General features: G+C 39.4%; 2 protein-coding genes across 2 annotated transcripts in view; both read left to right on the top strand.

Moving 5' to 3' along the window:
- The first annotated feature begins 1,954 nt into the window (after positions 1-1,954).
- LOC111575449 (uncharacterized) overlaps positions 1,955-18,872 on the top strand; it is a 54,114-nt gene continuing 37,196 nt past the window's right edge. The window contains exons 1-2 of the mRNA XM_055009180.1: positions 1,955-2,036; positions 3,824-3,877. Of these exons, the coding sequence (XP_054865155.1) occupies positions 1,955-2,036; positions 3,824-3,877 (136 nt within the window). The remainder of the gene's footprint in view (positions 2,037-3,823; positions 3,878-18,872) is intronic.
- Positions 13,946-18,123, top strand: foxb1a (forkhead box B1a). Its single transcript, XM_023280584.3, has one exon. The coding sequence runs from the start codon at positions 14,340-14,342 to the stop codon at positions 15,279-15,281; it is 942 nt and encodes a 313-aa protein (XP_023136352.1). The 5' UTR covers positions 13,946-14,339; the 3' UTR covers positions 15,282-18,123.

The following is an 18,872-nucleotide window of genomic DNA, read 5'->3' as shown; positions in this document are numbered from 1 at the left end:
CTGCACACAGGGGAGAGAATCTTTACTTATTACAGGCCATCAGAACACATAAAACACACCAGACACAAGCGTCCTGTCCGTCCGGTGTGCCCCTATTGCTATTCTTCTTGTTATATTATGTGAAATAATTCTACTAAAAGCATAATTTAAAGGCTGAACATCACTGTGAATGTCATTGTGGTACATCCAGCCAGTATATATGCAAAATGAATGAGTGATTTGGGAAAAAGTACCTGCAGGGAAAGAAGTTTTGTCACTCAGTCTTTTTGCCAACTTTTTCCTACAAGGTCTCTCTCTGTGTGGTAAATATATTGTCATAAAGCTAATATGTAACGAACAGCAGTAGTGTAGCATTCCCCTCTGGAGCTTTTTATTGTCATACATCATACGCAAATTGGGGATAAAGGGATTTTTTTTTTTTTTTTTTTGTTCCAGCGTGAATCTGTGGTGTATTAAGTGTATGCTAGTGGTAAGAAATCACTCTCTCCACACCCTACCCCCCTCACCACCACCAGCGTGGAGCCCCCACCCCCTTCTCCAACCCCAGGCCAAGGGTACACCTTGATGAGTGAAGAGGGAGGCTAATTCAGTCCTCAGGCTTAATTAATCCTATGTCTTATTTGATGAATGGCTCCCAAATTGTGCTGTAATAGTGGTATTTTTTTGTGGAGGGGGCTGCGGAGCGTCGTGTTGACACGGAGCTAGGAGAAAGTCAAAGTCGGGACTTCCGAGAGGCTTGACTTAGGGCTTTGTTTGCAAAGTTGTTGTCCTCTGTAGACAGTTTAAACCCCGTCCTCTGACGTCAGGCCAGCTGCACAGAGTGATGGTGCGCTGTAGGGAACATGGGTTTATGGATTTCTCCTGGCTAACATCACTATAGGAGTCCACTGCCTTTGTCGCACGCTGGGTTTGTCACTTTTGCCAAACATGATTTGTTGTCTGTAAATACAGAGTGCCCTGTGATGTTTTTTTTTGCATTTTACACGAATATCTGCCTCAGGGGGGCAACATATTACAATGATAAATCCCACGTTTGACTTTTATAATGGGAGGTGCCTAAACTGTTCAAAACCAACAGTTTTTCTTTATGATAGATCTAAATGTGATGCAAAATTGTTCAGTTATGTGACCAAGGTTATAGTTAAATGTATGACACGCCTGAAATATGTCATATGTCTGACTCAAAAGTAAATATAGAATTTTATTGAACAATTTGTGTTATTATAGGCAGACTCCCGGTGCACAACTAGTGCATAATAAAATTATTGTGGATTGCGCACTATTTTTTTATGTTGTAAATGTGCCCACACACCATATGATACCATTACTGCCCACAGATTCAGGAGTCCTGCTTCAGCCCGATTAATATTAATCCTTTTGTCACAAAGCCTTCTGCTTTAAGTACGCATTGTCCTAACAGAGGTAGCACTTAAAACTAACGATGTCATAAATTTTTCTGGCTAATGTGGCAGGCGTAAAGGGAGCTTTGGCGGGTGGGGTGAGGGTCTGGTGATTTGAGAGGAACGATGATGAGATTCGGTGGCCTAGCCCAAGCAATGAACTTGATTAAACTAATCTCATCTCTATCAAAGCATCACTCGGATCCCCCCTTGTCCCATTATTCATGGCAATGGGATAATTACACTGAGATGCATGGGGCCAGACACATAGCATTGTGACACGGGCCCTCAGACCCTGGGCTATGCCTCCACTAGTATGCGGCCTGTTCATTTTAAACACAGATTAATTATGGTCAATGGGATGGTTCACATCTGTCACTCTTAGTGAGAAAAATGGAAATTATTGCCTCTCAAGATGATAAAGGATGTATATTAAGTCATCTTCTAGTTGGAGGTTCAATAGGGATGAATACGATCAGCATTTTAATTCTGACATCAGCATTATATGTGTCAGAATAATGTGGAAAAACAGCAGCAGCAGATAAGATACCGTGATGATAGCCATTGTACCGAAAAACTCACAACCCTCCTGTCCCCTAAGACCAGAGTATACAGAGATAATGACAGTGGACTCTAGTATGTTCTACCTTCAGATTCTGACTAAGTGTGTGTGCTTTTGTTATGATTATATTGTCAGTAAATCAATAAATCAACTGATGATGCCGCAGCTACATTTTTAGAAGTTGGTAGAATCAATATAGCAACAAGCACATTTTATGATTTGCTTTAGCTAGTGCCAAGAACCCACACCCTCTGTTTAGTCATACTTCCCATGTGGTCATAAAAGTGTTTTATGATTTTAATGATTTAAATCTGAAACATTGTAATTACAAACAAACACTAGTTTATTTGTGCTCTTCAGTGACATTTATTTACTTTTTAATAAAAAATCTAAGTCCAAGCTTAAAAGAATTTCCAGTTTCATTTTCGGGGAATTTTTAACCTCAAGCACACAAAATGATAATATCCATGTTTATCTTATTAAAGCATGCATCAATATTCAAGTAAAATTTATTTTTCAATTAATAACAATCAAATAATTGAGCATTATAATATTTATGTAATCAACTCAGAGGTGTTTGTGTTGCAGTACTAACGCCTACACGTCAGTAGTTTATTTTGTATTTCGTTTTTTTTCAGGCATTACATTTGCTTCTTCTTTTTCTTTATTTCACTGAGGCAGCAATGAGAGAAATAACAAATTAATCCCTTCTCTGTGAGTTGGAAATAAATATAACCCTGAGCAGCTTAACTATTCAGAGTACATTTTAATGGGTTTAGTGTCTTTGTTTTACTTTTGTTTGGATGTCTGTGTCAGACACATGAACGTTTTCATCAGCTAAGCGGTCGGGACCACCTGACACACACACACACACACACACACACACACACACACACACACACACACACACACACACACACACACACACACACACACACACACACACACACACACATACACACACACACACACACACCCATGGAAACACACAGAAACACACAGTTCCATATACACACCCCAAGGGACTCCTGAGGGACAACAGGGAGTGATGAGCAGACACAAGCAATAGACACCCAGCCAGTGTAATTATCTCCTGGAGTGGTGTATGTAGTCGCTGAGCTCTGCCCTGCCTCGGTCAGAGCTCTGTGGCCCTCAGTGCTCGTCTGCAGGTTGTTTTTTTTACCGCCACAGTGATTGGGTTTCTTCCTTCGTATACCCCAAGGATGTTTTTCTGAGTTCAGCCTTTCAACTCTGTCCCCAAGGACTAACATCGAGTCACTGACTACTGACCATACCACTTGAAACTAACAAGATTATTTGATTGCACAGTCTACTAGCATTCCCTTTCTTCCTTTTTTCGAAATATGTACCTGAGAAGATATTGTTCCTATTGTTAGTTTGTTGTTGGCATACAGATCAAAAGCCGTTCCACAAGTATATGTGACTGTAAAATGTAGGTTTATGATAATACACAGGCCTTGCCCAGATGTGTGCAGGCATGTTTATTTTCTTCTTCAGGGGTTTATATATTGAATTAAAAGTGCATATTAATTAACACCCCTCTCTTTGGATGTGGTCCAATGCAATAAACATGCTCTCAGATGCAAATGTTTATTGCTGTGTTGTTTGTAATAGTCACCTTTCATTGAACCAGCATTTTATATGCTCTGACACAACAGTTACAGATTGCAAATAAAAAATGTTTTAGCTTGAAATGCAAGAGATGCATCTTAAAGGAATACAACGCTTTAAATTCAACCCGAGTCTAATTTTGTTCTAATTTTTTCTCTCAGCTGTTTTACTCACCACTTGAAATCTGGACATAAAGTAGCATCAGAAGATTCTTCACAGACGCAATGAGGGGATAAGACTGACAAACTGTACAGTGTTTCAGAATTACCAAAACAGCATATTGGTGAGTACTAGATGTAATTGAAATTATTGAAGTGTTGTCCATGCCACATCACTATTGTAGTCGACATGTGGGTGTGTTTTGGTACCTTTGTTTTTATTCCTTAACCTGTACAACATTTTCTACACATAATCTAAAATTATATGTTTCCCAGAACCAGTCAGAGAAAATGGTCACTCTCTAGATGTCCAAATCAGCAAAAGAATCGCATGTGTTGATCTTTATAACCTATCGAGCAATACCTTATCTCCTCTTTTGTTGGGAAATGTAGACAATAGATGAAGTTTTTTCAGGCTGAAGATCAGTGTAAATTTACTACAAAACCACACAATACTTGTGATGTTCTTTCTTCACTGGCATTGCTTTGACACTCAGCATTGATTTTCAGTTTTCCTTCAGCCAGAAATGTGGCCATACACAAGAAAATAGTACTAACAGGGCTGTAAAGCTTATACTTCTCACCAATCCCCCTTCTGCACTTGTAGTTCAGCTGTACTGATGTAGTTCATGCTGTGCAGGAGTGTCACTAGTGTTTATCCATCCATTACCTATACCCACTTAATCCTGCAGAGGCTCACATCTGACTTTGGTTGAGAGGTAGATGTACACCCTGGACGGGTTACCGGTCCATCACCCAGTTAACACAAAGAGACAGATAACCATGCACACTCCCACTGCAACCAATTTAGAATCACCAATCACCGTGCATGGGATGGACTGTGGGAGGAAACCCAGCCAGACACTGGGAGAACATCAGCAGGTTCAAACCCAGAAAATGCTAACCACTGCATTACATTAATATACACTGACATGAATGTGATATTCAGATCTTACTTTGTTCATTTCAGCTTTTAATGGCATCAACTTTCAGTAAAGTAGGAACTGTAGAAAGTTTCTTTGGGATTTCACTTGACACTTATTTCGGCTTGAGATCTAGCTGATGCAGATCTTACATTTCTAGTTAAGTGTTTACCTAATTGCTGGATATGACTTTGTAGAAGAAAATGTATTTTATGTTATATCTTCATTACTCTGTCTAGTGTGCACTGTCATCAGCTTGTTTTTTAGAGTGAGCAGACACTAGCAGAAACAGCGTCACAACAATCTGTTCAATCAGGCCAAGGAAACGCAAGTTAAAGACGGCCGTTAAACAAGTTCAGTCTTATCTCAGCTGCTGAAAGCAATAATTTGATCTGAGAGGAAATAAATTCTGAGTGTGATTTATATTGCTGAGAAGCTTCCAAGTTGGACCGGATATGCGTCAGTTCTGTCTATAATGTGAAATGGAACAGATCTTGGCACTGAGAAGAGGTCATTAAGACAAATAAGGGAACAAAGAGGGGGTATTTGTATTGAAAGAAAAGTTGTAAGAAAGTTTTCTTGGCTTCTTGGACTCTGTGTCTTTATCGCAAAGCTGTTGAGCAAACTACTTTTGTACTGAAAATCAAAAAATAACCTTAAAGTAAATAAGTCTTAAGTAAACTTGAGTTAAACGACTTTTAACCTCTTTGAAATAATGTGTTTATGTGAGGTGATAGGATCTGTTAACTGTAGATTTATGAATAGATTGGAACAAATTTCTCCTGCATAGTATGTTATAAGAAAAGGACTTCTACACACAGAAACTTTTCTCTCCACTAAAGCCCCATATACTTAATTGCTTAATTGACTAGTTCAGGTACAAAACATATGATTAGTCATTCATTGTCATTACAACACAGACTTTGTGATTTTATCCATCACTGTACATATGTTGTACAAATTCACACAAGTTTGTCACTAAAAAACTGTGTTATTTCCATTATTGCACTAGAAAAACAACAATCCCATCTTTACTTTTTTTTTTGCCTGGCTGAATGCGCTTTACCTGGATCATGTCTTAAGTAAATCAGTATGTCTTTCAAGCATGGTTATTAACAGCAGTGTCCTTTCATTCCCTTTTTCTCCATCAAACCACACTAATCCTGATTTACACAGTTTAAAACCTTGGCCATATCCCTTACCTTCCAAGGAGATAGGGTAATTAAATTGGTACTTTTTATAAGTCGTTCTCAATAAATCTGAATAAATTAACAAGGCATTACTAAGACTGCTACATTAAATTTGCATAGTGTGTTTAATGAATATGCAACTGCAAGTGAAAAGGTCTGCTACTGTGAACTCTTGAAATTAGCATAACTACTTCCAGCATGTTTCTTAAATAATGCTCTCATTTGCACATCACTGAGTTGGCTAATTCTAACTTCAGTCAGTGTAGCCTCATAATTAAGACTCTTGCTTTAATTTTTAATGAAGTTTACGTTACATCAATCCTGACAGTAATGAGAGGGACATGGAAACAAAAAGGCTGCTAATAATTAAATTCACCAACCAGTTTGAGGCATAGTAATTCCTGAGGAGAAATTACATGACTAATTATTAATTTGATATTCATACCATTCCATGGATAGACTCACATAACTGCTTGTCCGGGTGCCAGTTATGCTGAAATGCAAAATGCCTTTTCACTGCCCCCATGACTAGGAGGTCTCACATGGATTTTAGTGCACAATTAATCATGTTGACACTCACGATTAAATGCTTTTTATTGGTCCCGATTTATTGGGCCATATTACCTGAGTTGGTTTAAGGCCTGTTCGAGTCTGTCACTGAGATGCAGACATAAACAGAGTAATGATTGAATAACTTTGCTTTGGTGATTTGGAGGCAGTTCAGAACCAAGGCTGACTTTCAGGACTTTGATTACATCCCCCCAAAAAATCCAAACTCCCAATCAAGGCTATTAACTTTCAATATAAAGAATTGAATATTCTAAGACTGTATTTGTACAACTATGCATCACTTACAACTTAAAGAAAACCTCCCCACAAAGACAAGTGAAAAAAAAAGGTGCAAGAATGCCACGTTTACGTTTAATTTGAATTTGCCATCAAGGACTTGTTGACATCAAAATATTCAAAAGATTAACACCAACCTGCTGTGCTAGTGTCTGAATTTAAATGAAAAGATTTGATGTAGTTAAAAATAGAACTCAGCAGTAGCTTTTTTCCCCATTGTGAAACGGATATTTTTGATCAAAATGATTCCACATGTAGATCTTCTTATCCTAGTTGTCACGACAACTGGCTACTCCGCTGAAAGTTAATTATTTGGGATTGTAATAGCTTTGGTTTAGGCAGGGGAACTGAACATCTCCCTTGCCGATAAGCCTGTTAACACTCTGTCTGTGCCTACAGTAGCTGTGACCAGTAAAGATTTTTCCCTGATATGCAACCGTACTTGACATTTCATCGGATTCTTCCTCAGCTTTTCCATTAGTGCATTATAATAGCACAAACCTCAACTCTAGATTAAATTTGTTTGATAGAAATGTAATTGCATTCTTTTGTGTGCATGTAGTCTGTGTATATTTCCCCCGTCTATAATTCAAATGCCTTGTCACATCTGAAGTGCTTGCTCCTGAACAGGTCAGAGTCAACAGCATTATTTTCAAGTGCGGACTCTTAAGTGTCTAGTAATCAACATCACAGTTCATCAGTTCTATTACTACTATCCTTCAAAAATAAATCTTCTTGTATATCAGCTGCAGTGCCGCTTCAAGAACCCTTAATCAACAGGATTTCTGACACGTAAACACATATTTTTCTCTACACATTAGCCATGCTTTCCGAGGTCCTTGGCCACCAGTTAGGGGTTTCATCCTCGGACTATTAGTCCAACAGCAGTCTGGTGGAATAATGATGCGGAGTCGGTACTGTGCCCTGCCTTATGAGCATGCTTTTATGGACACGCAAGTATTCGAGTCTCGCTTTAATTAATGTGACAAAATCCTTTTGCTGGGTTGCTTCCTATGCCCCTTTGATTAGCCGTGGATTAACAGGACCTTTATGTTTTCCTCACTGCACCCATGTTTTCAGCACAGGTTAGCTCCCCTATTACTGAACAAATGAATTAGTGCCTGGAAATGTGTCATGCATATTACCTTTCAGCAGGAGGCACATTGAGCTGGTCAACAATAAAGAGCAGTTCAAAGCATACCATGCAACATTTCTTGTTTGCGTTCCTCCTTTAAAGCTCTTTGTGATTTACTGTGATGCTTGTTTATGCTTAGCAATGCAAATTTGGGTCTTACAGCAGCATATATCACACACCAATTAAAACATATCAATAGAAGTGGCACTTGGTGATTGGTCATTGTGTTAGTCTCTCGTGAGCCAAGGACTAAACATCGCAGTGATTGCCGCAGTTCTGTCTTGTGAAATTGAAATAGAAAGTGACGTTAAAAAAAAACAACAGGTCTGCAAAAAAGGATCCACCTTTCAGATGTAGGTCAGAAAAAGCAAAGTTTAGGTGTTCTAATTTGTCTTTCTTTTTCTTAGGAGTCCACAAATAGATTATGTTTGCAAATCTTTTTATTAAAATTTCTGTGATATCTTTTTTCTTCTTTTTTTAAAAAAATCTTTTACCTTCCCTTTGGGTGTCCCCAGCATCAGCCATGTGTTTTTGTTTACAAGTGCTGTAAACACTCCTGTATTTTTATTGTGTATTGTGCTGTTCTGGTCTTTGGCTCCGTTAACCATCCGTGGAGACCAGGCATTTCCCTGATGTATAAGATGAAAGACGGAACAAAATGCCCCTCATTTGGTCCCAGTTGGTTAAGTGTGTTCTGATCACTGCCAAGGTCTGGATGAACATGAGCCACACAAAGGACCGTGCCTTCCAACCACACAAGCTCACAATAAAAAGGGATTTGCCTCAGTTAGTCAGTCTTGCACGCTAAGCCCCAAAGGAGAGACATGTTGGTGGTGTTACAGAGGACATGTCAACTTCAAGCTTTTTTTTTTGTTTTTTAATCCTTCATTACCTTCCAAATTAATTTTGGGCCTACAGTCAGTGATTTGTTGCTTTTTTTGAGCAATAAAATGATAATAGAAAAGCGAGTGCAAACAGTAAGGTTAAAGGTTTTAGGTTAAACTTACAACTTTGACCTCGAGAGGCTGTAATTTCACTTAAAGTGACCCTCATATTGATCCATTTCCTACCCTTCAGTTAATGTGTCACCTGTCAGCTGGGTGGGCTGCACATCAGCGTTTAGTGATACAACACAGTTCAGGGGAGTGTGAACTTAAGATTTTTAAAGCCCTCATACCCCCCACCATCCTTTAAACTTGGTGTACCTTCATAAATATTTCTTCATTCTGTGATCTCGCCCTCATTGTGCTGGTGCACAGATTCATCCACCTCAAAGCCTTCCACCTCATTTGTATCCTCTATGAAAGATAACTTTGTATGTGATTGACCTATGTTAATCCATACCTTTTTTTTTTTTTTGCATAAAGGCCCTTTTATCTTTCTTCCTAACGATGAAAGTTCACTCTTCTGTTGAGTTTGTTGTTAATATATTATGATCTCACGTTGCTTAATATTGCATTATTCTCTCATTTTCAACAATATATACAGTAACTGAGAATTATTGTTCATATGAAACTAGTTCATTATAAGGTAATACATAGTATAGTAGGGAGGGCCTTGCATTTTCTCTTCAATATTGATATGGACTCTATCATATTGTTATTGTGTTTCTCTTGTCATCTTTTCTGTCACACCGTCTTTACCAAGACTCCTCTTCTTCTGCTTCCCCTTTTCTCCTTCCTTTTCTTACAATATCTGTCAGCTGCCTAAGTATCATGTGTAGTTTAATAGGATGATTTGTTGTCATGAAGTCATCTGTCACCAAAAGGTAAATGATGAAATGAGAGCGGGAGCGCCACTGTCTTGTCTGTAATGAATTATGCAGGGGGTCAGGGACCTCTGTTTTGGTTACAGTCGACAGCACAGACACGGACCTCAGGTAGTACACTCATCAGTCCTGCTGTTTCTCACCATATGGAGTCAATGAACTGGGACAGCCCTCCTACACACATGCACACACATGCACGCACTTGTCATGCGCACACTCATATGATTTGTTATTACATTGTCCAATAGTGCCATTTTATGGACTAATTAATGTAAATGGGGTGGCCGAAAAAACCAAGAAAAAAACACTTGCCATTTGAAGACAGTACAGTTTAAAACCATCACAAAGTACAGCCTCTAAATTTACCTTACAGTTGAATCAACACTTCTATAAAACACACACACACACACATGGATAGATAGATAGATAGATAGATAGATAGATAGATAGATAGATAGATAGATAGATAGATAGATAGATAGATAGATAGATAGATAGATAGATGTGTATATACAGTACATTATTTGTTACATTGACCTTTCAAAATAAAGTAGCTTCATTTAACTACTATTTATACCTGCAAAATCACTCCTGTAACTAACAATTCCTCTTACACTGTCCCCATCTCATGGCCACTGAGTGAAACTGCTCCTCTTAGTATCGATGCTGCTTAGAAAATAAAAAAATTCTAAATAAAATTATGCATTCTAAAAATTAAAAACTATCCAAAAAAATCCGTATGTGCAACCTTAAAATAAATTGTGCCTTGTGATAGATATTTTTCCCTCCACGTCTTTCGGTGTTTAATTGGATGAAACTACTCGCAGACAAATTGAATTAGATGTTCCCGCCTCTGTACAATTGAGATATCTGTTACAGATGATGTGCCGTATAATGAATGCCTAATTTATGTAATTAGACCATTAAGCATAATCCGAGCATATGTTGAGAATGCCCTGAGGTCTTCTTCCAGGTACTCCCTCTGATGTCACCCAGAAACAGCTAATGGACTGGGCTGCCAGGAGGATCTAATCCTGATTATTATTATTTTTCAAACATAAAAAAATAAATAAATAAATAAATAATCCTTACATTCTAAAAGCAATGTTAATATTTGTGAATGTGGAAATTTCCCTTTTTATTGTGACTCGCTTTGGTCAAAAGATTCATACTCAAGGGGGCAGCATGTGAAGATGGCCTTTAAGTAGTGTGAATATCCCGTCATATAGGCTAAATTTGCCATCGAGGAGGTTCTTGTGAGAGCACTCTGTCTGCTAATTAATTGTCATTCCGCTGAATATTCATACCTTATCATCAGCGCGTCCTTAATTGCACCGTAAAACATCTCTGGGGGCTGAAATCACCGCGGACTTAATTAGAAGCCTATTGAAAAAAAAAAACTGGAGAGTTTTGCAAGCAGACAACAAAACTACATACCTGCTCGCACCGGGCGTGTATTTAACACTGAGGCCAGCAGACAATAAATCCTCTATAAATCTTCCAGGCATGCTAATGATAATCTGCATGGAGGAGATGGAGACAAGTCAAATAGAAAATTGCGCTCATTTGCGCAAATGTTTGCCTTGAAATGCGAGTTTCTCCACCTCTAGCGATGATTTGTTTATTTATTGGTTGGTTAATTGCCTAAATCTACATTGCCTGGAGTCTGAGATGGAGCTTGCAACCAGCAACCAGGATGCGCCTGAAAAACAGAAATCACATTAAAAAAAAGAATTATTTTTGTTACACTAAAATATTTATTCCAAAATACAGAGGCTTGAAAAATATTTGTGCACTTTTGATGAATTAATTTTCATTTTCAAACTTGACCCTTGATAATAAATGTTCCTTGCGTTCTAAGCAGCAGCACTCAGCTTCAGTTTCCTCCTAATCGTTCCCTGAATAGCAGCTCCTCTCCACCTCTCCGTAGGTCTGGGTGGCAGCATATCTCAACTCGATTCACTGTGACAATATTGTTTGGCTATCATTCGCTGCTTTAGGATGAATGGCATCGATCCTCTTTTAACAACATTTGTTTCCTATTGTGTTCGGGGGGCGCAGCAGAGGAGGGCAGACGTGTGAAAGTGGCTGTTTGATTCTCTTTTTCATCCCCATGACCTCAGCTTTTGTGTCTCGTCACCCTGGGAATGTCACGCCTCACTACTCTACTTTAAGATGTTTCAGAAAGTGCCCTTTGTTTTCACTCCCCCCCCCCCCCCCCTTTTTTTTTTTTTTTTTTTTTTTTTTAAAAAGCTCACACAAAATTGTTCTTGGTCCCCCTCCTGCTATAAAGGATACTTCAGACTGAGGCACGGTTCACAAGTGCAATGCAATTTGGCTTATCCCAACCTTTGTTCGGGTTTCTACAAATGACCAAACATAGTGCAGACTTGATCTACTGCTGCTTGAACTCCGGAGTTTGGGAGCAGCTAAAAAAAACCTTTTCAGATTCAGAGTCATGGTGGTATTTTCAGTGTGTGCATTCGACGGGGACAAAAGGCCTACCAATATCCCATAACCCTGAAGCTCAAAAAGCCACTCCGTCTGTGAGTGAGAGGAGTCAAAAAAAAGCTCTCACTGCCTGTGTGACTCGGCTGGTTAATGCGAGCGTTGCAGGTTAACTTACAAAGCATGACAGCAAGATTTTTTTTACGGTGCGAATAAATAAAACTGACAAAGATTATTGATTTCAAGGGGAAAATGTAAAATAAGGAATCATGCGTAAAAAGAATGAACAGTACGTAAAATTCGCCATTTGCAGTGCGATTTTAATCGTGCGTAAAAATCAGATTTTGCACGAAACAAATGTGCAAATTACACACTAATCTAACAGCAATATGCATGGACATATTGATCTGATTGAGACCTAATAACAAAGCGTATATGTGTATTTTTTTAATGAATGGCTGAATGAACAGGCTGAATGTCAGAAGATGTTTGGTGTTGGCAGAGTGTTGTCATTATCCGCGCTGTTTAAGATGGGTCGACAGGGCCACTTCCTTTTGGACAAAACCTTTTGAGCTGAACATTAATGTGAAATGACAGGTGTTAAAAGCCACTCTGCAGGAAAAAAGAAAATTGAAAAAAAAAAACCTGCAAGCTGAAAGTTTCATACTAGTAACTTTCCCCCCTATTTATTTTTAATTATGGCACAAATTACGCATTTTTGTGGAACAAATTTTCACATTTTTCCTGCTTTAATTTTGTTATTCCTGTGTTTGAAAAATAATTAGTGATTTAATTAATTTCTATTGATTGAAGAGTTTGGGTTGTTAAGCAGTCCTTGTGCAAGCTCTGCCTCAGTCTGCTACTGGTTTTCTGGGTGAAAGTAGCTCGGTGTCCCCCCGCAATGCGATTCTTTTCGTAATCCATCAGACTGGTGATGGGGTGCACTGTGGGTTTATGGGGGGAAATTAGCATAAATTATGAGTAAATCTGCGTGTGCGTGTGTGTGGTCCCTGGCATTGCAAACCCTCCAAGCGGAAAAGGTGGCCCTGGCCAAAAGCTTGAATAGCAATAGCTCAAAATAGGCTTCCCATTTGGTTTTCACATTCATATAATTGACTTATGGATATTTTATACAGTTTTCGCCACACCATCCTCAAGGGTTTATTTGCATTTCTGAAGTACTTTTGGATCTTCTTTACATAAACACAATGGACCTGATTGCCTCATGAAGTTTCAGTTTGAACAGCATTGTTTGCATTGTGTTGATGTTTTCATATCGTCTACTTCCTTTGCTCAGCTCTGGGCGAAATTAGCTGAGAAAAACTAATAGTCGGCTCATCAACAAACTTGCTCGTGGCAAATTATTTTTTGTATGGCGTGTGCATTTCGTAAACAATATTAGAGTGTAATTAGGGGAGGGAGGGGAAAGCAGGAAAAAAAGCATTTTCTCAGCATTTTATCTGTAAAATCAGCTTTTCATTCAAATCCACATCATAATAAAATCACCAGCATGCACTGCACCAAGAAAAGCATTTTAGATTCAGTAAAACGCACATCCACATTGTTACAACTGTTTTCTGTTGACATAATATTAAATTGCAATATGCCGAATTATTTTAATGCCAGCTCACATTCGAAAGCCTACTTGTGAAGTGTAACTGTAAAGTATTAGCGCATACCTTCACACACTGAGTGCCATCGCAGTTCAATTCCGGTTACCGAGCCTTTTCGCCCCCTTTTTCTGTCTTCAAATGGAAATGATTTCCATTGGCCCAAGGTGTCCATGTAAATAGGTGTAAATGAAACCAGATTATGCCTTCCTCCCAGCCCCCTCCTCCCATGGCAATTGTCATGTGATAGCAAAGAGGTGGCACATTAATGGAGCGCCTCTACAGGGGTCTTTTCTGCTCATGTCACTACATAAAACTATCAGATGGTTAGAGGAAGGCCATGGAGGCATACGCTTAGCTAGTCTTATCAAGGACGCCAAATGAAGTCTATTCAACTCTGATAGCGGGACAAGCTGACTTACTTTGCAAGAAAGACTTACAGCAGCCGTCACTCCATAAATGTGCACCGTCCTCGCCTGGGCTCGCCTGCACACCGCAGAGGCGCACAAACTGGCTGTTTTACGCGCAACGCAACTCCAGCGTCGCCTGCACTGAAACTTTCCTCAGCGGCTGTTTTCATGACGAGCAGCAAGCTTTCACCAAGGAATTAAGGGAGACTACGGTTTTTCATTATCGCCATTTGCTTTTCTGAAAAAAAAAATCGAGGATGCCTCGTCCGGGGAGAAACACGTACAGCGACCAGAAGCCACCTTACTCCTACATCTCCCTCACTGCCATGGCGATCCAGAGCTGCCCGGAGAAGATGCTGCCTCTCAGTGAAATTTACAAGTTCATCATGGATAGATTCCCGTATTACAGGGAAAACACCCAGCGGTGGCAGAACTCTCTGCGGCACAATCTGTCCTTCAACGACTGTTTTATTAAAATCCCCCGGCGCCCAGACCAGCCAGGTAAGGGCAGCTTCTGGGCTCTGCACCCCAGCTGCGGGGACATGTTTGAGAATGGAAGTTTTCTGAGGCGCCGCAAAAGGTTCAAAGTGCTGGGTGCGTCTGATCACTTGGCCCCCAGTAAGCAGTCGGATGCTGCCCATTACCTCCAACAGCAAGCCAAGCTGAGGCTGAGCGCCCTGGCGGCCACCGGCACGCACCTTCCCCAGATGTCCACCTACAACCTCGGAGTGTCCCAGACGTCAACTTTTAAGCACCCGTTCGCCATCGAGAACATCATCGCCAGAGAGTACAAGGTCCCGGGGAGTCTGGCGTTCTCCACCATGCAGTCCATGTCCGCCGGGTACCCCCTCCACAACCAGCTGACCACCGCCTGGCCCCACATGTACAACACCAGCGTGATTGACACGGCGGCCCCCATCTCCATGGCGAGCAGCGACTACAGTGCCTACGGCGTGCCCATCAAGTCCCTGTGTCACGGGGGACAGTCCTTGCCGGCCATCCCCGTGCCAATCAAACCCACCCCGACCTCCATGCCCGGTTTCTCGGCTCTCCCTCCCCACATCCCCGCGTTTCTATCAAACTCTCCGCAGTCTCTGAGCCCGACGTCCCCACAGACAGCGACGAGCCAAAGCAGCCCTGCGACCCCGAGCGAGACTCTGACCAGCCCGTCCACGCTGCAGTCCGTGGCTGTGCACTGACCGGCCGGACTGTTGGCTCCCCAGGCCTCCCCTCTGCTCTCTCTTTTACCAAACCCAAAGTTTATAAGCCTATTTTCTGCCGTCGGAGAAACTATCGAGGCGAGTTGCAGTTGCATATCGATTTATTTGTGTGTGTTGAATGTGTCGCTTTAAATTGTGTCAAATCCAGCACAGAATCGCACAGCGAAGTATTGCTCTTGAAAATATAAATTATTTGATAATAGTTCTATTTTTCAGTTTGTTGTGAAAATGCGAGTGTTGAAAAAGTGGAGCCACTGAAGGGGACCCAGGAGGAGGTTTTTGGCACCATCAAATCTCAGTGGCGTTTTTTTTCTCCCCAGTTTTATCAAACAGCAAAACTTTTGCACCGTTTCTGTGTGACCACTGTAATGTCAATGAAATTGCGAGGCAATGGCTCCGTGTTTTTGTTTGCTTTTAATACTGGAATGATGGGTAAGGGTATACCAAATAGGAATAGGATTTAGATTTGTTCTTACCATCCGTGTAAAAAATGAAAAAAAGAAAAGAAAAAGAAAGCAAGCTGAAACCTTTTCAAAAACTGTAAAGCAGTATTGTCCTCAAAATGCAAGATGTGAATATTGCAAATAACTGATACTGAAATGTTGTAAAATGCACTTTTTAGTTTTATGTTTTAGATATCTATTTTCCAGAAAAAAAAATGTTCTGTGAAGCATTTAATTTAAAAAAACAACAGGCTGTGGTGACCATGTGTATCAGATGCTGTAAATTTGTACTTCTTCTTTTTTAAAAATTTTAGGTAAAGCATGCATTCTAAAAAACAATTTGTGTTGTTACTGTTGTTGTTGTTATTGCTGTTGTTTTGTTTATTTTTTTGCGAGCATGCGTGCTTTCGAAAAAGTGTGCAAACAGTCCGCAATGAATTGGAAAAAATAATGGTCATCGAAATATTTTCTCATTAAAAGTGACGTAAACAATCAAAATTGTTTCTGAAGATTTAATCAAGGACACAAATAATTGTATTACTATTATTATTATTATTTGGATCACAGTTATTATTCAACTTGCAGATTTTTAAAATTGTGAATTCAGAATTTAAATTCCAATACAATAATAATAATAATAATAATAATAATTCTAACAATAATAATAATGATAATAATAATCTTTATCCAGGGCTGTGTGTGGGAGAGGCTGGGAGGCTGTGGGAAGAGAACTGAATCGTGCAGCCGATTAGGATGCATGGAGTTGTGATGCTGTGGCCACAGCGCAGACAACCAGCCTCATTCATCAAGCTCAACTAAACACAATTAGGCCCAACAATAAACATTTACAAAAAGCTGCACAAACTATCACAGTTAATAGCGTTGCATATTTTTCTACATCACACGTCACCGAGGGTAATTAAATAAGCGTCATGTTCATTTTCCTCCATCCTCTAACGAGTGCATGTCGACCTTGTAATTTTCTCCCATTTGAAGGATTCAACAGGTTTATAAATACAAATGGCGACATATCTGCGCTAACTTTATCTTAAAAAACAATTGTTTCCAACGGATTAAATATAAAATAACCCGATTCCTGTGCCTCCTCCATAGAAAACTGCAGCCCATTTCGGGGTATTAAACAAATACATTAGAATTCCGTCACTTTATGGAATCCAGTAGATCAAATAAAGGGTCTCGGGCCACTTCATTCTCCCTCATTCACTTGTATTGAAAGTGCAAAGAATAGTAAACTTAGACTGGGCCACCAATGTAGATTTAGCCTTTTTTCAGCAAGACAAAAAGACTGATTTTTCACAAACACATTGCTGACTGGGGAACTAGGAAACGAGCTGCGAGACCCTTTTGGAATTTAAATCCACCCCTCCCCCATGGACTGTTTGTACAACAGTGTTAGTTCTTTTTTTTCCTTCTTCTTCTCCCCCCTCCACTTTGTGCATTTGTGTGTGTAACATTAATTCTGACTCTGGGTGATTAAATGTATTGAAACTGCAACTCCAGATTACAATTTTGCATCAGATTAATTGGAGATATCTTTCTGGCAGGTCATGAGAATTGCATTAAAATCACATTATTATAGAACTTTTTTTCATACAGCTTGTGGAAATAGAAGAAATTAAATCCTATAACATCTGTGTGATACAAGTGGAAAAATTCTGTAAGGGCAGATAATGCAACTATATTTACTTAATATTTATATCTGTGCTTTTTTTCATTTTTGATTTGAATCTCAGTGTACTTTGTCTTATTTGTATTGCATTGTGTAAAGTAAAAGATTTATGTAATATACAGATAAATGTTGGAAAAGAAATTTTGTGAATAAGAAGTCGTTCATTGTAAATTCACATCCAAATGTGAAATGTAAAAATAACCAAAAGGTTTTTGGTCTAAATGCAATATTTGAATGCATCATATAGCATTTAAAAAGCAGCATTCTGCTATTGTGCAGTTTTAAGATACAGAGGATGGGTTTAATTCGAGTCAGTGTAAGAAAAAATACTGCCTTTGTTGGGCTGGCACTCAGTTCTATTTCAAATAAATGAACAACTTTAGCTTTTCCTGAACAAATGATCAAATGGGTTTAACCCTTTAGAGAACCAATGGAAGAAAATGCATTAATATTGCAGGTGGGTGAGAAGGAAAGCATTAGAAAATTATGGAAAATCCATCTCTGGCACTTGTGAAATCATAATAAAATGTCTGGAAAACCTTTTTTCCCCGCAAATAAAGCCCTTAAAAAATATCTGTTTCTGACACTGCGAGCTTTTAAATGAGCAAACAGTCCCAGAGTTTTTCTTTCTAACCAGTCTGCATCCTTTTCTCTTCTTTCATAAAACAAATAAATCCTCTTGTTTCCATTTCAGTCAGTTCAGTGGCATCAGCATGAACTCTGTTGTATAATCCAAGTCTGCATTGTCCTTGTTCTCTCAACTATGTTCCACTTAGACAAAGAAGAAGGTCATCTTAGGCAGGCGATGAAATATAGACCACATGCAAAACCCCAATGTTGTAGTTTAATTAAAATAATTCATTAAAGTGGAGGCCCAAGGTAATTAGCATGTATAATTTATGATTTGCTTAATGCATGCAGGCAGTGGCCTCTGCAATAAACTCAACTTAACCTCAAGTAGGGAACTGATACGGACAGGGGTGTTATTTACTGTGTGTTTACTGTTTGGATATTTGTCAAGAGGAAGCAAGTGTTTTCAGAAAACCCTCGCTGTTGTCTGGCTTCCATTGTACACAAACAACTTGGTTTTTATGTGTTTGTCTTGGAGATTTATGCTCACTCATAAGAGAGGCTGTCAGATTTGTCGTAAGGCGGGAGGAAAGATATTAGGAATTGCACTCACGTTTTGGTTTTTTTTTTGCGTTTTAAAAAATATTTTGAAGCATATATTCACTCTGCTGGTCACTTGTGTTGAAAATAGTTTGCGCTGCTGTTTGGAGCTGACAGAATGAGGGCGCAGACCAACGGCAGGTAGCTCATCCTCTCTCCCGCAGCAGCCTGTCAGCGCTGACTTTTAGAAGAAGAAGCTAAATAATCAGTGATAGACAAAACTTGCATTAATTATACTCGGCAAATGTGTCAATCCCTGACAAGCCT

The sequence above is a fragment of the Amphiprion ocellaris genome, chromosome 3 (assembly GCF_022539595.1).
Source record: "Amphiprion ocellaris isolate individual 3 ecotype Okinawa chromosome 3, ASM2253959v1, whole genome shotgun sequence".
In the NCBI taxonomy this organism is placed as follows: Eukaryota; Metazoa; Chordata; class Actinopteri; family Pomacentridae; genus Amphiprion; species Amphiprion ocellaris.
This window is presented reverse-complemented; position numbering and strand designations above follow the sequence as displayed.